The 26,497-nt window shown below is 42.6% G+C and overlaps 1 protein-coding gene across 3 annotated transcripts in view; it reads left to right on the forward strand.

The window, feature by feature from the left end:
* Positions 1–3,699: 3,699 nt before the first annotated feature.
* Positions 3,700–26,497, forward strand: part of SMAP2 (small ArfGAP2) — a 48,467-nt gene continuing 25,669 nt past the window's right edge. Inside the window, exon 1 of one of the 3 annotated variants that reach the window (XM_025402133.1) lies at positions 3,700–4,248. In XM_025402133.1, the coding sequence (XP_025257918.1) occupies positions 4,146–4,248 (103 nt within the window). In that variant the 5' untranslated portion in view covers positions 3,700–4,145. Of the gene's footprint in view, positions 4,249–4,657; positions 4,731–26,256; positions 26,347–26,497 lie in introns of those variants that run through there. The other 2 variants (XM_025402142.1, XM_025402151.1) reach the window with 2 other exon arrangements.

Genomic DNA, 26,497 nt, shown 5'->3' on the forward strand with positions numbered 1-26,497 from the left:
ATGGGAGGACTGCTTGAGCCTGGGAAGTCGAGGTTGCAGTGAGCTATGTTGGAACCACTGCACTCCAGCCTGGGTGACAAAGTGAGACCCTGTCTCCAAAACAAACAAACAAACAAAATAGTCCAAGACTGTGGATATCCTCCACAGGGATATCAAGGTACTGAAAAGCTCAGTAAGAATAATAACTGGTCAAACAGCTGTCAAAGAAGTATGATGTCTTTTTAGCCCCAGAGTCTCTGATCAAGCAGATCCCATGAATCGTTGGCCCAGGCCTAAATAAGGTGGGTGAGTTCCCTTCCCTGCTGATGCACAACAAAAACATGGTGGCCAGAGTGGATGAGATGAAGTCCACAACCAAGTTTCAGATGAAGAAGGTGTTATGTCTGGCTGTGGCTGTTGGCCATGTGAAGATGACAGACGATGAGCTTGTACATAACATGCACCTGGCTGTCAACTTCCTAGTGTCATTATTCAAGAAAAATTGCCAAGACATTCGAGCTTTATATACTGAGAGCAATGTGGGCAAGCCCAGGCGCCTGTATTAAGCCACATTCTGGGCTCATGCCTGTAACGTCATCACTTTGGGAGGCCAAGGTGTGAGGATTGCCTTAGGCTATGAATTCAAGACCATCCCAAGCAACAAAGCAAGACTCCATTTCTATTTCAAATAATTATTTAAAAGGCACATTCTAATAAATTCTACTGCCACCAAAACAAAAACAAAAACAAAACAAAACAAAAACAATAAAGAAGAGAAATTATCTGGAAGCTGACTATGAAATGCGGTGTCAGGATTCTTCAATTCATTCCAATTTTCTGAAATCCATTAGATACAGTGCAACCAAACTGTGCTCAATAGCCACTGGGACAGATAGAAAATTCTATAACTGGCTGGGCACGGTGGCTCATGGCTGTAATCCTAGCACTTTGGGAGGCCGAGGTGGGCAGATCACGAGGTCAGGAGATTGAGACCATCCTGGCTAACAGGGTGAAACCCCATCTCCATTAAAATACAAAAAAATTAGCCGGGCATGGTGGCACGTGCCTATAGTCCCAGCTACTTGGGAGGCTGAGGCAGGAGAATTGCTTGAACCTGGGAGGCGGAGGTTTCAGTGAGGCAGGATCGCACCACTGCACTCCAGCCTGGTGAAAGAGCGAGACCTAGTCTCAAAAAAAAAAAAAAAAAAAAAAAGAAAAAGAAAATTCTATAACTAATGTGAAATAGTTTTATATAAGATAACATGTGCATGATGGAACAGAGTGAACATTTTTGCAAGACTTGTCAAAGCAAAATTCAGGATTTCAAACAAAATGTGTACTTGTGAAGAGCAATTTGCTTTGTTTATATCCTCAGACCCTGGGCTATGCTCTCACTTTACTCTGCTATTAGTAATGATAATTATAAAAAGCTAATACTTGATGTATCTGTTAGGATAGGCTAGCTTATACAGTGGTAAACAAACAAACAAAACTCAATGGCAACACAATGCTTATTTCTTGCTTATGCTAAGTTATCCTCTATGGGCTGGCAGAGAGCTCTTGTTTATCAGCTACACAGAAATCCAGGCTAATAGAGCAACCAACATCTTCAGCATCGATGGTTGCCATGGCAGAGGGAAAGAGAAGCAGAAGAGTCTCAAAGCAGCAAATAAATGCTTCAGAGACAAAGCGATCCATTCTTTCTGCTCAAACCCATTGGTCTTTCCCAATCACTTGAAAACCAGGAAATAAAATCCTACCATGTGCTCAGAAGGCAGAACACCAGAAATATTTAGTGAAGAGCACGAATGGTCTATCATTCACTATGTGCCAAGGGCTGTTTTAATTATATGACAGGAATTATCTCAGCTAAGTCTCATAATAATCTTGTGAAATAGGTACTATTAATGTTATCATCATTCCCATTTTATAGATGAAATAACTGAGGCACCAAGAGGCTAAGTAACCTGCTCAAAGTCACATAGATAATAGATGGGAAAAGCTGAGGATTTAAACCTAAGCATTCTTGCCCCAGAGTCTGTGTGCTTAACCACAAAGCCATGATATCTCTCACTAGGTGGAAAAATTTGAGAAACCCTGCCACAGGCAATGGAGAGCCACTAAATGATTTTTTAAGCAGGAGAGTGTGAGTCAATCAGATTTGGCATTTAAAAGCTCCCTCTAGAGAGCACGGTGAAGGTTTAATTTAACCAGATTTAGACTAAGGCCAGAAGGCTATTTGCAGAGTGAGGAGATGAAGATGGGGAGGGCTTGAACTGAGGTACAATCACCACTCATCGCAATTAACTGGTTTTTTGTTGTTGTTGTTGTTGTTGTTTTGAGACAGGGTAACAGGGTACATTGGAGGTTGGAGGGGTGGTTCTTACTGTGTTGCCCAGGCTGGATTCCAACTCCTGGGCTCAAGTGATGCTCTGGCTTGGCATCCTGAGTAGCTAGGACTACAGATATGTGGCACCACACCCAGTAACTGGTTAATCTTGACTGTTTCAACTGAAAAATTGTTACGGTAATACCTATTTGGATGGGTTTTCTCAGGAAAAACACCCCAATGAACTTGTGTGTTTTTAAAAGTCAAGTCCCCTAGGCATGGCTAGAAGGGAAGAGACTTAGCCAGAAAATTTAATTGTTGTGATTAATAAAGTAATAGAAATGTTTAATTTTCCTCTGATGAGATGAAAGCTTTGAGGGATCCTGGTCTTGGGAGAAAGTAAAGAAATGGAGGAGAGGGTTTCACTAGAGTTTAGATAACTCTTAGCATCTGCTTACCATCTTCCCTGATTAATTATTTCCATGGCAGCCAGAGTGACCTTTTAAAACCACAAATCGGATCATGGTGTTTCCTTTTCCCCTAGTACAGTGCCTGATACTTAGAAATTTCTCATTAACATTGTGCTCAGTGAATGAATGAATGAGTGAATGAAAACACAAGCCAGATGGCAGGTGGATCCCTAAGGAAAAGGACAGCCAATGAGAAATTATCTGTAGCAAGCGTGGCTTTGTACAATGACGTTTAATAATCATTTTTAAGGAGTTGCCTGTTCTGTGCTATGCTTTAATCACTGTCCTCCACCCTTCCCAAATAACATTCAGTAAAAGTCTGCCACACAAAGCTCGCTGTTTTGTGAGAATTTAAGAAACGGAAGAAGAAAGAAATGTCTGGGCACCAGGCCAAACAATATCCAAAAAGGCAGGAGTCACAGAGGAGAGCTAATGAGTATTAGTGGGAGCACGTGTTCCAAGTGAGAGGCGACCAGAGTCCTCTGAAAATTTGGGGAGGGGGTGACGTTCTTATATCCTGGGTTAGGGGCTTGGACTCTTTTAGTTGGCTGTTGGAAAAAACAAGCTGGAGGACTTTGGGGTATCCACAACCCTTAGGTTACATAAGGATGATAAGTAATTCATAGGGTTGTTGTGAGGATTATATTGGGATAATTCATGTAAAGCGCTTAACACAGTGCCTAGCGCATAGTAAGAGCTCAGTAAGTGTTAGTTGTTGTCTTCCTTCACTTTCTTCCATTCCCTCCACTCCCTTTCTACCAGGCTCCATTCATTCTCTTCCAAGGACACGCAGGAGGCGTGCCCACCCCTTCCCTCCGCCCCCACCCAAGCCCCGCCCCCCGCTTCTCCACCGATTGGTTGCCGAGAGGCGGAGCTGAAGGAAGAGCCCAGTGCGGCGCGGTGGGGGCGGGGCGCATGCGCGGGCTGGGCAGGGTGGAGGTGGGGAGGAAGAGCTGCCGGAAGTAGGCGGCGGAGGTGGTAGCGGAGCTGACGGCAGCTGCCAGGGAAACCGAGGCGCGGGACGCAAGGCCAGCAGACAGGCCGGCTAGAGGGTCATTTCTGCGTCCGGTACCCAGGAGGCTCGTGGTCTGCCTTTTCCTGGGCTGAGGGTCTCTGGCCCCGCAGCCTCTCCTGGACGCGGGCCTGTCCCTAAGCCCGCCAAGGGGCGCCGCGCCGAGGGGCTGCGGAGTGGGGGACGGACGCCGCCGACCCGGGAAGGGGCATCCGGCGGGGCCAGAGGAGAGGGCTCTCCCCGCTCAGGATTTGCCCCTGGGCGGGGGACCGGGAGTCCTCACCCCCGGACTGAGGCAGGGGTCTCTGGGGGCGAGGAGGGCGCGTCGCCCTCTGCCCCCGCCGGCACCCTGGCCATGACAGGCAAGTCGGTGAAGGACGTGGATCGGTACCAGGCTGTCCTGGCCAACCTGCTGCTGGAGGAGGATAACAAGTTTTGTGCGGATTGCCAGTCCAAAGGTAGCGCATCCCACCTGGCGGGCCAGGGATCCAGCCGCGTCGGGGTGGTGGGGGTGGGCTGCTTGAAGAGGAGGTTTCTGGAGCTTAGGCCGCCCAACTCGGCTTATAAGTGGTAACGCGTGCTGCGCTTGCAATGAGCCTGCTGGGCTTTCTGCTGCTCGGGGATTGGTGTGGGGAGAGCTTGCGAGGGCGAGTGTGTGTGTGTCGGGGAGGATGGAAGTGATGGTGCGGGTGGAAGTTGCCTGGCGTGTTCAGGTGAGAATGTCTGTATTTGAGGGCCCTGAATGAGTTCTGGGCCGGCTGTCAGTCCAGAGCTCCCAGCATGTCACTTGCAAAGCTGGGGATGAACTGCAGTGCGTGCGTGTGTGTGTGTGTGTGTGTGTGTGTGTGTGTGTGTGTGTGAGAAAGAGAGAGAGAGAATGACGAGGAGGAGGAGGGAAGTGAGATGGCGGAGAGGAAAACTGCTTAAATGATTTTTAAAGGTGGTGATTGTTGCTGCCTGCTCTTTGGTTAGCAACTCTTGTCATTTTGCAGCCTTGCTAAGATCTGACAAGAGTGCTTAGGTGGTTTTATTCCTCCTGGATATGTGCAGTGGGAAACTGCCTTATGCAGTGACACAGTGCGGATTTCTAGACAGCCTAGCCCTGGCTTGTAGAGTGCTTTGGAGGCCTATGTATGAGTGGTGGCAGAAACTAGCCGATTATGCCTGTAGCGCAGGATCCGTTTAATCAGTGGAGACAGAAAGATGAATTCGATGAGTTCGTTGCTTCTATGGTGATTACACTTCTAAAGGTGAAATATGATCATTGTAAATTGGCAGAACCATTTAGTCTTTGTTTTCTGTGCCCTAGAAGATTCATGATTTGATACAATTAAAAGTCTGTACAATAGGAAATCTTGGTTATTAGTGAAATGTTGGCACTTGACACTTATACAAGCCGCTGTGAATCTTTTTTTCCGTATTTTCTAATTCTTTTGGCATATAATTGGAGGAGTTGGGAAAATTATTTTCCCTTTGGTTGGGGAGAAATGAATAGTTATAATTTGAGGGCGACTATGCAGTGGATTTGCCAGGGTTGTTTGCCGTATAGCGTAGTGGCATATACTATAAAACAAAGATTCAGTTATATTTGTATTTATATGTTTTGAGAAAGGAAGGAAATACTTAATTGATGCTTTCACTTAATTACCTTTTATTTTTGAAGAATAAGGTTATAAAAGGAGAACAGGGGAATGATACATGGACACCTAGTAATGTGTTTTGGTGACCTCTACCAATACATAAATGGAAGTGCCATTAGGAAAACAAATTCCTAGACTTATTTCCTGACTTTTTGCATTAGCAATAATTCATTTAAAAAAGTATTTTAGAATCAATTTATGTTGAGTAGGTTAGTGTCTTATAGGTTGATTACTGTTAGATCTTCTGTTAAATCCATTGGAAGAGTCGATTGATTTTAGGAGCGTATCTTGGCTTTATTCAAATTCCCTTATGTCCTCATGTGACAAATCTTGAGTCACAGTGAAGCACCCACTGGAATGAGCATTGCTGCATTTGGAGAGTCAGATGCCATTTTGGTGACTAGAACCCCCCCGCCATTTCTCATATTACCCTTGTACTTACTCATATTCCAATAAAATACAGCATATAGAAGAGAGAGGCTGATTCACTACTTCTTCCTCCAAATTTCCATTGCTTTTTATTTATTTTATTTTTTATTTTTATTTTTTTGAGACAGATTTTCACTCTTGTCGCCCAGGGTGGAGTGCAATGGCGTAATCTCGGCTCACTGCAAACTCCGCCTCAGGGGTTCAAGGGATTCTCCTGCCTGAGCCTCCCGAGTACCTGGGATTACAGGTGCCCACCACCATGCTCAGCTGATTTTTGTATTTTTAGTAGAGACAGGGTTTCACCATGTTGGCCAGGTTGGTCTCGAACTCCTGACCTCAGGTGATCTACCCGTCTCGGCCTCCCAAAGTGCTGGGATTACAGGCATGAGTCACCACACCCAGCCCCAAATTTCCATTGCTTTTTATTAATAAGCTTACTGGGGATCAGGTTATGAAATATCTGTTAATTCTTAATGAGAACTAGTAACTGCTGGCTTGTAAACTTTATTAACTACTGTTGATGGTAGACTCCTGGATCCTCAAACAATTTCTTTTCAAAAGTTCGTTTTACATTTTGCCGGGTGGCTTCAGTGACTTGGTCATTGTATTAAAAATGAGATGATAATGGGTCAGTCATCTTTCGACTATGACAAATAGGCATTTGTTGGGGCCTCTGTTTATCCAATTTATGAATTATCTATCCCATTCCACCTCTCAAAGCCCTCTCACTCTTTTTCCCCTACTATTTTCTAATTTCGGTTGTCATAATGATCATTTGGACAACTATCACATTGTTGAAGGAAAAGATGTTTGGATCAATAAATTGTTACCTGTTAGTGCTGATAAAAAAATACATTTCATTGGGGGAGGAATTTAAAAAGTGTTGGCTAAAATGAGAATTGGGTTTCAGTTTATTTACCTGTATTCCTGTGTCCTTTCCTGAAAAATTGGAAGTTAACTGTATAGGATATGGTAAGTGATTGCTCATCTATTAATATCCAGTTAGATGATGTGGCATAGACTGTAGAGCTATGAGCAGGCATTTTTGCAGTGTTCCAAAATATAACTCTTTGGCAATGACTTTTATTTTTAAATTCTTACACTTATTTAGAAACACTTATTAGTTGACTTTTAAGGTATGTGATTTAAACTTCAGAATAGAGGCTGGGTGTGGTGGCTCAAACCTGTAATCCCAGCACTTTGAGAGGCCGAGGAAGGAGGATCAGTTGAGTCCAGGAGTTCAAGACCAGTCTGGGCAACATAGTGTGACCTTGTCGCTACAAATAATTTAGAAATTAGTTGGGTATGGTGGTGCGCATCTGTGGTCCCAGCTACTCAGGAGGCTGAGGCAGGAGGATCACCTGGGCACCTGAGCCCAGGAGGTCGAAGCTGCAGTGAGTCATGATCGAGTGCCACTGCGCTCCAGCCTGGGAAAGAGAGCAAGACCCCGTCTCAAAAACAAAACAAAACAAAACAAATAAGCATCAGAATAGAGATCAAGCATGTGTTCTTTTTACTTTGTACAAGTTTTGTTGATCCTGGGGTTTTTAACTTGCTTGGGCACGAGTCTCACCAGTTTCTGGGGCCACGAAGCCATTCCAGTAATTTCAGTGTGGGAAAGGAAACTTCTTTGGTGCTGCCTTTTTAAGAAATGCTGTGATTTGCTCTAGGCTCACGATGTGATTTCTTCATTACCCAAAGCCCTGGGGTTAACGTCACTTTTAGGGTGAGCTTTTGGATTGACTTAGGTAGTGATAGAACAGAGGACAAAACTACTGAAAATTCCAGATATGTGAATGGTTACTCTGGCTGATTTATTGAGGCTGGGTTCCATTTTTGGATATGGATCATACTTCCTTTGTACTTAGGGTCATACTGGTCCAAGATTTAACTTCTAGCTCTGCAGTTCCAGATTTTATCGGTGTGTCAGGAATAACTGCTAAGCCACCCCTTCAGAGACTATGTTTTAAACTGTACACTGTCTTATTTACTATGAAAGGATCTACAGTTGTCCTTTGGTATCCATGGGGGAAAGGCTCCAGGAACCTTCTGGGGTATTGAAATCCACAGATGATGCCGGGCGCGGTGGCTCAAGCCTGTAATCCCAGCACTTTGGGAGGCCGAGACGGGCGGATCACGAGGTCAGCAGATCGAGACCATCCTGGCTAACCCGGTGAAACCCCGTCTCTACTAAAAAATACAAAAAACTAGCCAGGCAAGGTGGCGGGCGCCTGTAGTCCCAGCTACTCGGGAGGCTGAGGCAGGAGAATGGCGTAAACCCGGGAGGCGGAGCTTGCAGTGAGCTGAGATCCGGCCACTGCACTCCAGCCTGGGCGACAGAGCGAGACTCCGTCTCAAAAAAAAAAAAAAAAAAGAAATCCACAGATGCTCGAGTCCCTGATACAAATGGCGTAGTGCTTGCATATAACTTTTACACATCCTCCCTTATACTTTAAATCATCTCTAGATTACTTATAATACCTAATACAATGTTAATGCTATGCCAGTAGTTGTTACTCTGTATCACTTAGGGAATAATGACAAAGAAAAAAGTCTGCACATGTTCTGTACAGATGCAACCATCCATTTTTTACTGAATATTTTCTTTTTTTTTTTTTTTTTTTTGAGACAGGGTCTTGCTCTGCCGCCCAGGCTGGAGTGCAGTGGTGCAATTATAGCTCACTGTAGCCTCAGACTCAATCTATCCTCCCACTTAGCCTTCCAAAGTGCTGGGACTACAGGCATGTGCCACAGGACCCAGCCATGTTTTCGAATATTTTCAATCTGCAGTTGGTTGAATCCACAGATGCAGAATCCATTTCTAACAGAGGGCTGACTATACCTTTCTGATGACCTAAATATTTGTGTCCACTATTGGGACACTCCTTTCTTAGTGTCAAGGTTTGTGAGAAATTAAGAGCTGTTTGATGGGCAAAGATGTATTTATTCATTTACTGGATTGTTTGCAATTGAGACAGGGTCTCACTATGTTTCTCAGGCTGGTTCTAACTCCTGGGCTCAAGGAGTCCTCCCGTCTCAGCCTCCCAAAGTGCTGGGATTACAGGTGTGACACATCATACCCGGCAGAGCAAAGAGTTAAAAGTACAAGACATTTGATCATCTTGAGGAATATTTACCTCAGACTGAAACACCATATGAAATTCTAGAGTCTGACAGAAAGTGTAATAATTTTTTGCTTTTCCCTTCTTCTGCTACATCCTATCTCTGAAATGTTTCACCCCACCCAACACTGCCTGTGTTCCAACTCCTATTGTATATTTTAAAATTTACATTTAAATTTACTTTTTGAAAAAAGTAGCACTTTCATGTAGTTCAAAATTCAAAAGGTCCAAAGGGGAATATGTACAGTATAAAATCATTCTCCTGTCCCTCATCTCTGAGCCACCATTTTCCCTCCCTGGAAGTAACCATTGTTGGCAATTTCTTTTCTTTTCCTTTTTTTTTTGTGTGAGACAGAGTTTTGCTTTTGTCGCCCAGGCTGGAGTGCAACGGCGAGATCTTGGCTCACTGTAACCTCTCCCTCCCGGGTTCAAGTGATTCTCCTGCCTCAGCCTCCCAAGTAGCTGGGCGCCCTCTATTTTTAATAGAGATGGGGTTTCACCATGTTGGTCAGGCTGGCCTCGACCTCCTGACCTCAGGTGATCGACTCGCCTCGGCCTCCCAAAGTACTGGGATTACAGGTGTGAACCACCATACCTAGCCCATTGTTGGCAATTTCTTACGTGACTTTTAAGAGATAATATATGCGTAGACAAACAACAACATTTAAATATGTTTCTTTGCAGTGCTTTTATGCAAACAGTAGCATATTACCCACAGCTCTTGACATCTGCATTTTTCAATCAACAGAACATGGAGAGCATTCACTTTCCATGAACATTGAGGAGTGCTTTGCTCTTTGAAGGTGTTTTCTAAGGCTACGACCAAGTTATCTTGATTAAGTTGAAATATATTCTTAAATGATTTGGAAGACACTGCTCTCTCTCTCTCTCTTTTTTTTGAGACGGAGTCTTGCTAAGTGCAATGGCGCTATTTTGGCTCACTGCAAACTCCACCTCCTGGGGTCAAGTTCTCCTGCCTCAGCCTCCTGAGTAGTGGGGATTACAGGCACCTGACTAACTTTTATATTTTTAGCAGAGACAAGGTTTCACCATGTTGTCAAGGCTGGTCTCGAACTCCTGACCTCAAGTGATCTGCCCACCTTGGCCTCCCAAAATGCTGGGATTACAGGCACAAGCCACCACGCCCAGTGGACTCTGTTCTCTTTGAAGGCATCTTAGAAAGTGTCCTAGGCCCATAGACACATATAAGCCTACCGTTAAGATGGCAGAGAGGCAGAATAATGGAAGAGTCTGTAGACTTCGTGTTGAAACAGCTAGTTAAACTCCTTTACTTTGCCTATTGCAGCTTGGTGACCTGATTCCACATACACCTAACTTTCTCAGTTTAATTTTCCTAGTTTGAAAAACGAAAGTGCTTTGTAAGCTAATGTGTTACACAAATGTCTGCATTATTTATTTTCACCATTGCTGATCATAAATTTTTTTTTTTTTTTTTTTTTTTTTTTTTGAGACGGAGTCTCGCTCTGTAGCCCAGGCTGGAGTGCAGTGGCCGGATCTCAGCTCACTGCAAGCTCCGCCTCCCGGGTTCACGCCATTCTCCGGCCTCAGCCTCCCAAGTAGCTGGGACTACAGGCGCCCGCCACCTCGCCCGGCTATTTTTTGTATTTCTTAGTAGAGACGGGGTTTCACCGTGTTAGCCAGGATGGTCTTGATCTCCTGACCTCGTGATCCGCCCATCTCGGCCTCCCAAAGTGCTGGGATTACAGGCTTGAGCCACCGCGCCCGGCCAGATCATAAATTTTTTTATCTTGATTTTATTAGTTTTACTTTTGACTTTATTCCCTTAAGATAGTCTGGTTACTGGAAGCCACAGTTAGAATGACTCACCCAGTAATTCCCTAGTCTTTAAGCCAAAACCGTTTTCTATATATGGAGTTCTGGCATTTTTGCAAAAATGTGCTTTATGGTACCCTTGAGGATGGTCTCTGGATGTTTCCTGATTTCAAACTCGTATGGAAGATTAGACCAGGGAACTTCTTTGTGTAGAAATTTTCTCATAGTTGTCTTAAATTTCAACTCTTGTACATTAATCTTTAGCTTTGCTTTACATTTGTTTTCTGTTGATAGCCAAGTCATTACTTATTAAATATTCCTTAGAAATGAACTTTCCTATCAATTTTAAATTATTTTAGCTGTATCTGTGGCACTTTTTTTTTCTTTTGAGATGGAGTCTCGCTCTGTTGCCCAGGCTGGAGTGCAGTGGTGCAGTCTTGGCTCACTGCAACCTCCGCTTCCCAGGTTCAAGCAATTCTCCTGCCTCAGCCTCCCGAGTAGCTGGGATTACAGGCTCCGTCCACCACACCCAGCTAATATTTTGTATTTTTAGTAGAGACAGAGTTTCATCATATTGGCCAGACTGGTCTCGAACCCCTGACCTCAGGTGATCCGCCCACCTTAGCCTCTCAAAGTGCTGGGATTACAGGCGTGAGCCACCACGTTCAGTCTGTGGCACCTTTTAAAAAGTAAAAATTCCAATGGAGCTAAACAACAGAAGGAGTTCTGCTTCCATTTCTAGTTGTTAAATGCCTTTCTCTAGCCAAGATCACATACATTTCTGGGTTTTTATAGCTAGTGCACTGTAACTCTGACAGTCATGCTTAGATTGATACAGTTTTACTGAAAGTGATTTATCAAAATCCCCATTAGATTGTCTTTTAATGTCAACATATTAAACCTGTTCCCTGAGAGATACTTTCGTATTTGTTCTCCTTGCCCTTTAAATATCATTTGGTGCCAGTGAGATGAAGAATAGAAAATGTAATATCTTTTAGGGGAACTTCGCAAGCCTGAGATCCCCTACTACATATAGTCATTCAGAAAATGTTTCTTAAGCACTTACTACCTACTTTTTCTCAGACATTGTACCAGGATATATAGATTAAAAGAAAAGGTTTTTGGTCTCAAGGATTTTACGGTCTAATGGGGAAGCAGATGTGTACAAATATAAATGATGCAATATAGAAATTATTGTGGCATGGTATACAGGGAGAAATGAAAGCACTGAAGAAGGCAAAGAAGTCTTCCTCAGGAAGTCATGGCTTCAAAGAGAAAAGTAGGCTGTGTCTTAAAGGATAAGCATGATTTGCCAAGTGAATTTAGGGAACTTTGCATTCTAGGAAGAGGGAACAAAATGTGTAAAGCCTCCGAGGTACACTGTTTTGTGTGTGTGTGTGTGTGGGGGGATTCTTTAGTATATTTTGACTGCATTTTGAGGAGTGATGAGGAGTAGAGTTTGATAGGTAGTTAGGATCCTGTAAGGTTAAAACCTGAGCTCTGTGGTTGACTTGCTCCGTGACATAGAGATTTTGAATATGCACTATGCTTTAGACTTCCTGTTGTATAAGAAGCCCATAGTATTGTAGGTCCACCTGCTATTCACATGGGGTTATAAATATTGCAGGCATGAAACGCTTCCTAATTGCTGAATAGTAAGAAAGGTCTGAGCACGGTGCCCATAAATTCTCCATTGAAATGTACCTTTGTGGGTACGTTAAATTATTTTAGCATAAGTCTAGTGAAGTGCCAGAAGTAGATATTATGTTATTTCTGGAGCTCATGATGTTGATTTTTGAGGCTGAACATGCTCTTAGGCTCAAGCAGGTCATATTTGGAATACCTGATGTGTGCTCCTGGTTGCTCAGTGCTTAGGATGCATAAACAGGTAGCAGCAGTCTCATCTCTCAGTATATATACTTTTCAGCAAATCTTTTTTTTTCTAGATAAATTAGAAAACTACCTTCTTTCTGCATTTTTCATCTGATGTCATTATGGTATGTAGGTGGCAGCTTTCTTGGGCACAGTTGTCTATATAACTGTTCACCACATGAGTCATTGTCTGTTTCTGTTCTTCTGCCTGAAAATTCCATCTTGGAAATTGTGTCATGCAATCAGTGACTGCAACATTCTACTTGTTATGTACATTACCACTGGCTGTATATGTTATGCTGATGGACTCTACTTGCGCTACAGAGAAGGAATAAAGTGACTTATTAAATTGAGTCAGACTCAGTTCCTCCAAATGGTATTTCCTGTAAAAATGATGCCAAGCAAGAATCTGCATAAAACATACATATGCTTTACACTGTAAGCACACAGTGCCTATCTTTTGTTATTGTGTCTGTTTAAATCCTTATCACAGTTGTACTCCTGTTTGATCAAGTGGCCAGTTTAACTAGATACTAGCTTTGAAGAAGTTCTGTATTGGCCCCTGGAATGTGACAGTTCATACCACATTGAAAAGGTAAGAACCAAGTCTTTGTAGAGTAGAACACCTTAAAGTTAATCCACTTTTATCAAATTCCTCTATTGTTAAAGCAACAGTCCTGTATTGGCTAATTTTAAAAATTGTAATGTGCCACACTTTACCCGTCCCTAGAATGTAAGCTAGGGGACAGGGGTCTATACCTGTTTTGTTCACTGTAGTATTCCCAGCACCTAGAACAGTGCTTGGCACAGACCAAGCTCTCAGTAAATATTTGTTTGAATGCATGAATTGATTTTGTCATCTGTAAATGTTTTGTTTCATATTAGAAGATACCTTTTCTAGGTTATCTGAATAATTGTTTTAATTCTTAGGAAAGCTATTAATTTTCTGAAAAATAAGTTTTGAAATATGTTTGGAAGGCCCTATGTCAGTCAAGGACCAGTTGGGAACAGAAGCCACTGTTGGTCTTATAAGCAGAGGGAATTTAAAATAGGGAATAGGTTACACAGTTGCTAGAAAAGCCAAGAAGCTAAACGGGCTGGTGAGGCACCCCATCGATTAGCAATGCCTGGGAACTACTGTGCCCACAAGGAAAATAGACGGTGCACTGGTGTCACCAAGGGCTGGAAGTCCCTGTGGTCTGGTGTGAGCGGAAGCATGGAAAGAGGAGCTGTCTGGTGAGAGCTGGAACTAGGCCGAGTGAGAGAGTGTATTACCCTGGCTGCTCCCTGCTCCTGCCTCTTATCCTCGTCAGTGCCTCCCGTTGATGGAACTTATCCCGAAATCAGTTGGCAAAGGGAGCCTGGGAGATGTAGTTCCCTGTGATCCCAGCGCAAACAGGCAAAGACACAAAGGCACTGAATTCTCCAAGATGTAATTTCTTTCCCCTTATAGTATTTGAATTATTTTGGACAAGAGAACAGAAGGTTTTCCGGCGGATACAACATTGAGTGCTTCTAAAGGATCTTGACTGTTGGTGAAACAATTATTAGTCCCAGGAAGTAATGTAACAACTCAGTCATAGTTTATATACTTAGGGGGTATGACTAGGCAAATTGGCTCCTATATTGAAATATATTTGACTGTTGGCTGCTGCCAGGAGCAACTTAGGTTACTCAGAAAATAAGTTCCCACCCTGTCAATTCTGAGAAGTCTTAGGTATGGTGTATCCACATTGAGTACATCTACAACTGGACAGCTTGAATTAATAACACAGAAGCCATACACAGAGAATGTTGAAGATTGCAGCCTTAAAACATGGTACAGCTCACTCTTTTTTTTTTTTTCTTTCATTTTTTTGGAGACAGAGTCTTGCTCTGTTGCCCAGGCTGGAGTGCTTTGATGCCATCTCAGCTCACTGCCATCTCTGACTCCCGGGTTCAAGTGATTCTCATGCCTCAGCCTTCCAGGTAGCTGGGATTATAAGTGTGTGCCTCCATGCTCAGCTAATTATTTGTATTTTTAGAGTAGAGACAGGGTCTCACCACATTGGCCAGGCTGGTCTCAAACTCCTGGCCTCAAGTGATCCGCCCTCCTTGGCCTCCCAAAGTGCTGGGATTGCAGACGTGAGCCACCAAGCCCGGGCCTCAGCTCAGTCTTTTCTTTATAGTTAAGGTGACTGTGGTGTGGCTGTTTTATCTTGTGCTGCATGTCAGTTTGACTAGTCTTACTGATTTGTTTGTTTTACCCCACAACTTCAGATAAGTTTGCAGTGGGTGAGGCAGGCAAGATCACTGGGTCTGTTTTCTTCTACCCTGACCTGAAAAAATATTTTGTCTTGTAAGGAATGTTGCTGCTGCTCCATTTAAGGGCAGAGCTTTCCAAGTTGTGGCTACTTGTTTTCTTCTTGATTATAAAAGTGTCTAATGAGTTATATGAGACAAGTTCAGCCCTTTCTAGAAGTGCTTTTTTTGTCAATCAGGTCACCTGCATTTGGGCCCTTGCTATATTAATGGAATTGGTGGAATTAGGCCAGCAGAGTTTTCAGTGCAGTGTGAGTATGTTTGCTTTTAGGCTGTTACTTCCCACGGAGGCCACAGATAAAGGACTCTCATTGTTTGAGTGAAGTTACCAACTGTAACAATTGCATAGGTTTCCTTGTTTCTTTCTTTTCTCCAAAAAACTCATTTCCTCTTGGCAGGCGGTTACTATAATTCACAGGTGTAATGAAAATGTAATTTGGGATTTGAAAAAGCGTATCAGACTGCTTTCCAGAGTACCGGTTCTTTTCAACTGGTCCATTTCAACTTAAGAGATCCATCTATGCATTTTTGAAGCTTCACATTTAATAAACATAATATTTCACTGCTATGTTTGACTATTCCGTTTCCTACACTTTCTCCTTCCCTACCCCACTCTTCTGGATCCTGTTTCCCCACAGGCTTTGTGAATGCCGGTCCACTGATGGCTGAACTGCAGGTCTCTCCCCAGTGGACAGCCCCAGAGATGAGCCAGATCTGCCTCAGCTGTGGCCATCCGTCAGCGTAAGGTTGCTCTGGTGGTCGTCTTCAGTTTGTCCAGCTCTTCCCCTTATCCCCCATCCTCCCTCATGTGTGGCTGAAGCTTGCCCTGGAATCCCTCCTTTGTAGCATGTCACTGGGTAGTAGTAGAATTTTATTATTGTTGCTTCTTTTCATTTTCAATTAATGTTAAGTGATTCTCTGACAAGTTTTGTTGACATAGCCCTCTTTTCCCCTCAGTTTACAGATTTCCTGTAGGAATTCTGGTTTGCTTTTAAATACATATAGAATACAGTTTATTTAAGTTCTGGATTTCATAAGCTCACTTGGAAAATGCTTTTTTTAAAAAAAAAAATTTCAGGTCGAAGCTTCCAAGAAGAAATTTCTTAATCTGAAACAACGAGAACTGGGTTCCTCAGGCCTCATGTCATTTCCCCTCACCCACAAACCAAATGTGTAATGCTCTCATTTTATGATGTGTTGAAACAGTGAAGCAAATGCGAGAGGGGGAGAGACCTACTCTCAGCTGTAGCTGATAAGCGTGTCCTAGCATGGTGATTTGAGCAATTAGAGCACCTTTTCTTTTCCTTTTCTTCAAATAGCCATGCTGTCTTTTGCAGCAGTTGCTGGTGATGGAAGACCATAAATCCCCAGGCTCTGTCTACCACAGAGCTTACATCTTTAGATGTGGGTTTACATGTTAATCCTGCAGTGTTACTTCACCTCATTGGTCCGAAGTGCACACACAGTATATTTTGTTGTTTAACTTCCTCTTTTCTTGTCTGACTGGAAGTCCCCAAATGTGTGGATTTAGAAAATAGTTCTCTAGTGTTTCTAGTTTTGAGTTAAGGAAATTTTGTCTGAATATTATTTAGGTGGTTGTTTTTGTTCTATGCCTTCAAAAATAATTTCGTACAGGATTTTCTGTGTGAACTGGTGACATCATATGCTGTAGTGTAAAGCTTGTAGAGAAGGGGGCATCGGTGTATTTTTGTTGTTGTTGACACTTTATCACTCCTTGTAACTGACACAAACCCTGAGAAGAGAAACAGGAAGGAAACTCCCTGTTCTTACCATGATGCTTTTGTTCAAAATAGCTGAAAACAGCAGAGCTGACGGAAACCAATTTGAGTGTGACAGCTGATTTGAGAAGGAAAGAATTAAGAGATGCAGGTGCTTCTGCTATGTTGAAATCATTTTTACTGAAAGATTAGCTGTTTGGAACAGGGATTGACTTTGTCTCTCTGAAAGTAGGCATGAAGAGTTCGGTTAGAGGAACTGTTACAGATGGAGGAGAAACTTGAGGAAAGGTCTTGCCTGTAGTGTGACTACAGTATTAATATTCCCAGATTATATGAAAGAGAAAGGAAGCTTCATTAAATGCAACATTGGAATCAGGAAGACTCCAGCTTGGCTCCTCTGAGCATTCTAACTTGTTCTGAGTCTAGTCTCAACAGAAGTAGCCTGACACAAGTGGCTCAGATCAAGGGTCCATATTATGGGCAGAGTAAAAATAGGTCCCAGTTTCATTAGACTTCTCATACATTTAAGGAAAGAAAGATTTGTTGCCATAGTTGTTTTCTGTCTTACGGGATTTTAGGAGCTGGGGAGATGGGAGGATCCCTGTGCTTATAATCAGTAAATGCTGGTTGTTTTTTTTAAACAACAACAACAACTTTATCTTTTATGATTATGAAACCTATACCCCATGATAAAAATCACTGGAAAGTATGAAAAATATAATGATGCTGAAGGTATTTTTCATAATTCTTTTTTTTTTTTTGAGACAAGGTCTCTCGCTCTGTCACCCAAGCTGGAGTACAGTGGCACAATCTCAGCTCACTGCAACCTCTGTCTACCAGGCTCAAGCAGTTCTTCTGGCTAAGCCTTCCGAGTAGCTGGGACTACAGGTGCACACCACCACGCCCAGCTAATTTTTGTATTTTTAGTACAGACAGGGTTTTGCCATGTTGCCCAGGCTAGTCTCAAACTCTGAGCTCACATCATCTGCCTGCCTCGGCCTGCCAGAGTGCCGGGATTACAGGCGTCAACCATCACACCCAGCCTTATTTTTCATAATTTTTATCACCCATTTACTTAAGCTTATACCATAACGATTTTATATCATTCGTTTTGCTTAACATTTATTATAAGCTTATTTCATGATGTTAAAAACATTTAAATATCTTTTTTGTATCCCATCATTAGAATATGTCATTATTATCTCTTGCCCAATTGTTAATATTTGAGTTTTCAACTTTTCAACAATACAAATAAGGAAGTATAAATTTTTGTGGTGTTGTTAGAGTGATGGGTTATTTATGTGTTCAGATTTGAGTAGTCAAGTGGGCCCTCTAATTGAAAAAGTTACCAGGGGGATTCTCTGGGTTGAGCCCACGTAGAGACGGCTTTGCTCTGGGCGTTATTCTGAACTGCTTCATTGCAGTAGATGTCTGCTAAGGCAAGGAATGGGGAACTTGGGAGAACCCTGGTTTCTCCATAAGGGACGTAAGGAACATAAGGGACATAAGGAGCATAAAGAACAGCTTTATGGGTCATATCACAGCAAGATGGGCCGGCACTTTCACATCATATACCTGATGTGCGGAAATACCCTTGTGCCAATGACTAGCATCTTAGGTTGTTGATATAGTCCTCATTGACTTAAACTTAGTCCTCTAGGAAGATGGATTAGAGGTCCTACATTAGTAGAAAGGAGGTAACAGCTACTGCATTATTATTTCTTTTGAAGAAGGGCCTTAGACTGGAAATGAAGACAGGGACTGTGTTTTCACATCTATCTGCATACCTAGTGCACAGTGTCTGGCACATAGTGTCTGTGTCCCTGTTATGAGCAGCATTATTCTATTAATGTGTGTTCAGGTCATCTACTTTGTTTTGTTTTTTGATAGTCACCCTCATACTATTAGCCCAGATAGCTGAAGATCTGTGACAGTCCAAGAAGCTGAACAGGTGAATCTCATGGTTGCTTTGTGGTAATTGCTTCTTTGTGCCATTTCATTTCTGTGCTTCTGCCACCTGTGCTGCTTTGAAAGCTGGAGCTAGACATGAAGCGAATCCTCTGCCCTCTCAGTAGGAGGTTTTGGTGTGACACATCGTCTTGGGAAAAATGTAGCATGAAGTGTGAAACAGGAGGCTGAAATAGCAGCCCTTTAGCCCTTTTGTGGGATGGAAGTAAATATTTAGACATTGTTCTCAGGTGCTGTGGAATTTAATAGCCTTGCAGCAGTTTTAGAAACTCTCCTTGTGCCCAATGGAACAGGTTTGTTTAATTTAAAGAATCTTACTTGGGCTTTTTTGAAATTGTGATACCCCTCCCCCTGCCTTTCCCTTACCCTGCCCCGCCAGACTTTCCCTGGGTTCATCTGCCTAATGTTCCCTTTGCAGGATCTTTCTATTCACTGGTATCTTTGCCCCACCCCCTTGTGCCATATCTTTGACCTCTACCTCATTGTATTCTATTCTGAAACACCTAGGTTTTGAAACATCGTGGTGAATGTTTTCCTTTTCAAAGGGCAAATCTCCATCTTTTGCTCTCCTCCCTTAAGCCAGGGCTGTTTTGATGACTGATATTCAGCACCCACTGGACTAACCAACCATCTGTACTTTGATCCCAGAATTCATTCTGATTCTGCTGTTTGTTTAGAACTGGAAGCTCTCTAGCTTGTTTGGATGTGGTTGTGATTCAGTGAAACTGGCACTGATTTTCCATCTGTTTGCCGTTGGTTGGGACTTCCCCAGTGTGTTAGGAAAGCTGCTGTGCTGAGTTGCGAAGAGAAATTCGCATGTCCGTGGTCTTGTACAAGGGCTCATTTGCTTACTTAGAAGGTTTTGTGTAGAGCCTCTGCCTGGGTGAAAGACATGAGCTTCCCTGGAAACAATGGAAAAACATTTTCTGCCTGGCCACTCTGTCTTGAGCTCTAGTACGTTACACTGTTTTTCCCTTCTGGGCTTCTTTTTGAGGAAGGGGAGTGTGGATGGGAGGAACTTCGTCTTCACAAACAGTCTCAGATTCTCAGGAGCAGAGAGTAAATTGTATGTTGTAACTTAAAAAAAAAAAAAAGAACACCTAAAGAACAAGATATCAATTTCGTGACCATTATTGAGCATCTACTATGTATAACACACATTTGGGTGTGTAAAGGTGATTCTAAGTTCAGTCCAGCGGATTCTTTCTTCTGTGAACTTGGGCAAATGGCTTGACCTCTCTAGGCCTTAGTTTCTCCAACTGTGCTTAGACTAGATCATTCCTAAGGTTTGTTACAATTTTAGAATTTTATACTCTAAATGTGTATCTGTTTGTTACAGAACAAGAGAAGAGGCCTTTCCACAAAACTGACATATTCTTATGTCTCACTTCAAACTAAATGGCTTAAAAATGGTTCCTCTAGAGCAGGATTTCTCAACCTCAGACTATTGACATTTTGGGTAATTCCTTGTGGGCACTGTCCAGGGCATTTTAGAATGTTTAGAAGCCAGCATTCCTATCCTCTGCCCACTAGATGCCAGTAGGACTTCCCCACCCCTCTGCCAGTTGTGACAACCAAAAGTGTCTCTAGACATCAGCATTGCCCCTTGAGGGGAAATTGTTTCTGTTGGGAGCCATTGGTCTAGAGGGACAAAGATGAGACTATTTGAATATGGGCTGTTTTTAATACCAGTTTTCATATTGTTCCACTATTGCTTATTCCCTGTTTAATCAGTAAGCATGTATCAAGTGTGTACTATACACCGAGCCGACACTTGATTATGAGCGACTTTAATGACCATGTCAAATTTATAAATGTTGACTCCACCTGGCCAACTTTGAAATGATTGCCCAGCTGTTAGCTCTGCAGTCCCTATACGCCTACACCCACCAGCCTGCTGTTAGCCTTGGTCAGGGTAATGATTGAAATGTATGAAAGCATTTACTCGCAAAGGCTATCAGGTAGCAACTTAGGAAGGCCCTGGGATTGTGAGTTATGGATTGGGACTGGGTCGTGTGCATCCAGAACCTAGTATTATGATAGTTATCCCTTCAGCTTTCTAGGGGAAAAAAATCCCTCGTCAATGTGGTGGGGTGGGGAGTCTATCCTAGGGATGGAGGTTGAAGAGCAATCTCACTGGACAATGACCATATCACCCTTTTGAGTAGCTTCTTCTAAACACAGGCCCCTTCCCTCCTGCAGCGGGCAGGCTCACTTTGCAGCTTTAGTTTTTTGTTTTGTTTTTGTTTTTAAATATATGAGTAGATACTGGTTGTTGCAAAGAGGAAGTTAACCTGAAGTAACCTAAAAATGTAAAGAACTAAATGTCCCCAGGAGATGAAGACATTAACTTGAGAACCAAGTTTGCATATATTACCTGAAGTGAGGTCACTAGGAAATTGGTTTAATTATAATATCAAGTTTTGCCGGGCGCGGTGGCTCAAGCCTGTAATCCCAGCACTTTGGGAGGCCGAGACGGGTGGATCACGAGGTCAGGAGATCGAGACCATCCTGGCTAACACGGTGAAACCCCGTCTCTACTAAAAAATACAAAAAACTAGCCGGGCGAGGTGGCGGCGCCTGTAGTCCCAGCTACTCGGGAGGCTGAGGCAGGAGAATGGCGGGAACCCGGGAGGCGGAGCTTGCAGTGAGCTGAGATCCGGCCACTGCACTCCAGTCTGGGTGACAGAGCGAGACTCCGTCTCAAAAAAAAAAAAAAAAAAAAAAAAATTATAATATCAAATTTTAAAATATCAGGTCCACCTGCCTGACTTTGAAATGATTTGCCCAGCTGTTAGCTCAGCAGTCCCTCCCTGCACACCAACTCCACCCAGCCTGTTATTAGCCATTGAAGTGGTGATTGAAATGCATTCGATTTCCCAAGAAATCTAATCTTTGGACTTGCTACATTTGCTATAAAATATCAGTTTAGTTTTAATAACTTTGAATTTGCTCCCAGTACCCCTAGTTTTTCTCATCTGTTTTAAATTCACATTCTTCACTCAGTCGGGTGCAGAATGGTGCTTCTCGCTGATTAGGGTGAGCATCTTTGCTGGGATGCTCTGGGATTCCAAAGCCATGATTCAGACACTTAAGCCTGTGTCAGTCCCTATCCTTAGGTCCTGGCAGGCTCCGTGTTCCATTCCAGCTGAGCCTTTGCTGGAGTAATTACCCACATGGAGTCTTCAAGCCAAACAATTGTTTGTACTGAGATAGTCTCACTGTTTGGCTCCTAATGAAATAATCTCTTTCCTGCCCTCAATGAAAGCAGCTATTTTTTGTGTCCTCCCTCCCCTATTCAGAGAAGCCATGTCTCATCCACCACTCTTCCAGCTTATTCATAAATGCTTTAAGCAGGGTCTTTGTGTAAAAGAAATTGGCTAGAGCTGAAATATCATAGGCTAACCAGGAGACAAGGAGCATTAAGGACACCCTTTCCCTTGACTTTCTATTTAGGGTATTTAAATTACCTTTGTGTGATTTTCTGTAATAAGCGATCTAAAAACTTAAATCCACATAAGCAAAATACTCATACTAGGTTTTAAAAAAGTATACTAAATTAGGCCGGGCACCGTGGTTCACGCCTGTAATCCCAGCACTTGGGGAGGCCGAGGTGAGCGCATCACTAGGTCAGGAGATCAAGACCATCCTGACTAACGTGGTGAAACCCCGCCGTCTCTACAAAAAATACAAAAAATTAGCCAGGCATGGTAGGCATGTGCCTGTAGTCCCAGGTACTCGGGAGGCTGAGGCAGGAGAATGGCGTGGACCCTGGAGGCGGAATTTGCAGTGAGCCAAGATTATGCCACTGCACTCCAGCCTGGGCGACAGAGCGTGAATCCGTCTTAAAAAAAAAAAGTATACTAAATTAGTATACTTTTATTTGTTGTTGTTACCTAAAGGAGCTCTCAAAAATAAAAGCTGGCCAGGCATGGTAGCACATGCCTGTAGTCCCAGCTACTCAAGAAGCTGAGGTGGGAGGATTGCTTGAGCGCAGGAGATTAAGGCTGCACTGCACTCTAGCTTGGGCAACAAAGCAAAACCCTATCTTAGAAGAACAAACAAAAAACCCAACAACAGAACAACCACAAATCAGTGAGTGCAGCAGGAGAGGCAGCAGAGTGCTGTGGGAGTTGGAATAGGAAGGAGAAAAAGCTTCAAGGGGAAAGTGGGCAGAGCAAGATTTGCACAAAAAGATGTTTTGCAAATAGAGGAAATAGGCCCTGTAAAGCTATTTGTGAGAGATTATAAGTTGATCAACAAAGTGTAAGTAGTTCTTCTCCCTTTTTTTGGGGGGGGGGGACAGAGTCTTGCTCTGTCACCCAGGCTGGAGTGCAGTGGCTCAATCTTAGCTCACTGCAACCTCCGCTTCCCAGGTTCAAGCAATTCCCCTGCCTCAGCCTCCCAAATAGCTAGAATTACAGGCGTGAGCCACAATGCCTGGCTAATTTTTGTATTTTTAGTAGAGATGGGGTTTTAGCATGTTGGCTAGGCTGGTCTTGAACCTCTGACCTCAGGTGATCCACCGACCTTAGCATCCCAAAGTGCTGGCATTACAGGCATGACATACCACGCCCGGCCTCTTCTAACCTTTTTAAGGAGTATTTGCGTGAACAGAACCAATGAGTTTCTTCAAATTGACTTCTGACAGTAGTCTAAGTGGTCTCCATTTCTGATTCACCCTTTTTTCCAATTCCAAATTGCCATTATCCATGTAATTGACTCTAAAGAGAGCAAGCAAATCTATCTTCTCCAGCAGTTTTGGTCATAGATTTTTAGCTGGCTCTCTTTATCATTTGCAACTGAGTTCATTCATATGTTCCAGCGTTCAAGAATTTTTTCCTTCAGTTCCAGAACTCTTTGCTTCCATCCTGTGGTTTCTTGGGAGCACAGTTCTAAGCTTTCTTAAGATAAGTGTTTTAACCACACCATCTACCATTTTCCTCAGAAGTTGTTCTCTTCTTATGGGGTGTGTTTAGGGTGTTTGGGGCACCAGTCACTAGGGATTGGAAGGATTTTGATGGATCTTCAAGTGACCGTGTCTTGAAGGTTAGCCATCATCAGTTCACTCCGTGAAATGAAAGCTTAAGGGGGTCCACTTTTGCTCTTTTTTGAAAAAGTCTATTGTCCTCAAAGAAGGAGGTGAACCTGATCAGATTTTTAAGTTTTGTCTTATTCAGTGTTTGTAGCATCAAAGGACTGGCCTCTAATGGAAGCAACTGGGGGGCCTCGTTGGCTTATGTAATCAGTCTCATCTCACTGACTTTACAGGGTTCTTCAATACTGTCAGAAAATCTCTTGGCTAGCTCTTTCTCCTTCCTTAAAATACGTTGGCTCTTTACTATAAAAACAATCATAGCAGCACATACCAGAATCTCCTAGGGAAACCCCCAAAGACTTGGGCCTTGTCTCAGCTCTCAGACATAACTACCAAGATCTCTGCATAGCTTTCCCAGGACCAACTGGAAATAAATTTTTTTTATGACGATATAATTGACAAATGAAAATTGTATATGTTTACAGTATACAATGTGGTGTTTTGACATATATGTACGTTGATTTTTGTGGCAGTCAGGAGGTCCTCTAATAGGAACAGGGACTCACCACACCCAAGAGTCCCTCTGTCTGTATCCCATCCCCAAATCAGAAAGAGGCCTGTGGGTCTCTGTGGGTAGGATTCACTCTCTCAGATTTCTCTGTGAGTCAGGAACATGACAAGTGACATCTCTACACACAGTTTTAAGAGGAAGTGATGTCATTGTTGGTATATAGAAGTGAGAAGAGGAGTAATGAGAATTAAAGAAAGACCCAGATCATGGGAGAATTTAAGCCATACTTTGAAGTTTGGAGTTCAGTTGATGGTGGGGGGTCCACTGACATAGCTTTGAATGAGGTGATGACATTATCAGAACATATGTTGGCAGAATGTCCTTTTCAAAGCCAACAAGGTCCAAACTAGGATCCCATTCTTTCCCTCCTGAAGTCACCTGGGGAATTGAGTTGACAATAATGATACGGGATGAGTGATTGATAGTTCTTTATTCCCAGAAACATCACCCAAGTAGAAACTAGTTACCTTCCACTGGTGGGAGAGACAACAAGGAAGAGTGACAGTAAATCTCTACCTGTTAATAATAAACCAATGGCCAGGCCCAGTGGCTCATTGCCTGTAATCCCAGTACTTTGGGAAGCCAAGGTGGGAAGATCACTTGAGCCCAGGAGTTCAAAACCAGCCTGGGCAACATAGCAAGACCTCACCTCTACAAAATAATAATAATAATAATAATAATAATAATAATAATAAAAAACCCAAGGCAGTAAGATTATGTGGAGCCAGATTTACTAAAAGTTAATTGCCTTCCCTTCAACCTTTTTGGAGTAGTTTAATGAATTTTTGAGATAAAGTTACTGTCTTTCAGAAGAGGTAGATTTGAGATAATCTGGTTAAGGTATATTGACTTGTCAGAGAGGTGTATTGACTTGTCTAAAGTCACACAGGAAATTAGTGCTGTAGTTTAGATAATCCGTATCTTTAGCTCTGTAGATAAGAAGGGCCAGTTAAATAACATGAGAAAGATGAAGAATGACTCCTTCCTTTGTCCTAGTAGACCTCAGTCTGCTTCCCTGTTGATTTCTTTGTGTTACAGGCTTTAATGTTTTTTGAGAAAAGCCATTTTAAGTTAACTACTGAATTAGCTTTAGATATAGATTGACTAATCATTTCATTAGTGAGTACTTAGCAGTGTTCTACTTCCCTTAACCTCCTTTTTCCGGTTACCTCTTAGGAAGATAATGTTGCTTTGCTTCATCTCCATTGGTAATCACAGCAGTCTGTCTGATTGCTACGTCTGTTCTATCATTGAGCTCCTGGATCAAGTTGGTTCAGTGGGCTTGTATTTTGGTTGAGTATATAAGTGGCTGCTTTCTTCTGCTAGAATCTCTAAACCTCCATCTTTATCTTGCATACTTCGATATATAAGTATGGGGGGAGTAAAAAGCAGCACCAGGATATCAAAATGGTAGGAAGACAGATTAATCGGACTCAGTATAAGGAAGGCCTCTCTGCTAGTCAATGCTGTCTAATGGACAAACCGACTACCTTTTGAAATGGTACATAACTGACTTAGCGTTGGACAAAGCAGGTGGTCACCCTTACAAGGAGGGTGCATTCAGTGGGAAGTTGGACCCAAGAGGACTTCTAAAGTTCTTTCCACCTCTGATGTTCTCATTTTAAATTTCTTGGTGTAGGATTTACCTTTATTCTCTAATCAGTCTCAGACATGTTTTAATTTTGTCTCAGACATTTTTAAGCTTAACTTATGCTCTTTTTTCAACTGTACAAATGTGGACAGTGTTTCTTTTTGACAAACGGAAACAACATTCTTGCAAGATGGCCCAGATGGAAAGGGACTTCTCTTGCAAGAGTTCTGAAAGCAGAGGTTGATTGCATAAGCCTTTATTTTGGTCTCATAGTTCCTTAAAATGTTTGTACTTACAGAAGTTCAAAGTTACTGTTTATTGTTATTTTGGAATAAGGAACTTGATGAACTCTTTTTTGTGTAGATGAAAACATAGAGGTAAACATACCTCTCAGCAGCCCTACATAATTTTTCCAAGATCCCACTGGTGTTTCTGTGTATTATTCTTTTCAGTGAATCAGAGAATGGAAGGATATAATGAGTGGAACTGAGGTAACTGGCACTAGATTTGTTTTTAAAACAAATACTGCTGCTTTTTTACTTTGACTTCCAAATTTTAGGTTAGAGTTAATGACAAGCTACGTCATGTAGAATTAATCTCTTATAAAATCCAAGTTTGTTGATTTAGGTTCTTCCTCATGTG

This window comes from Theropithecus gelada, chromosome 1 (assembly GCF_003255815.1).
Source record: "Theropithecus gelada isolate Dixy chromosome 1, Tgel_1.0, whole genome shotgun sequence".
NCBI lineage: Eukaryota > Metazoa > Chordata > Mammalia > Primates > Cercopithecidae > Theropithecus > Theropithecus gelada.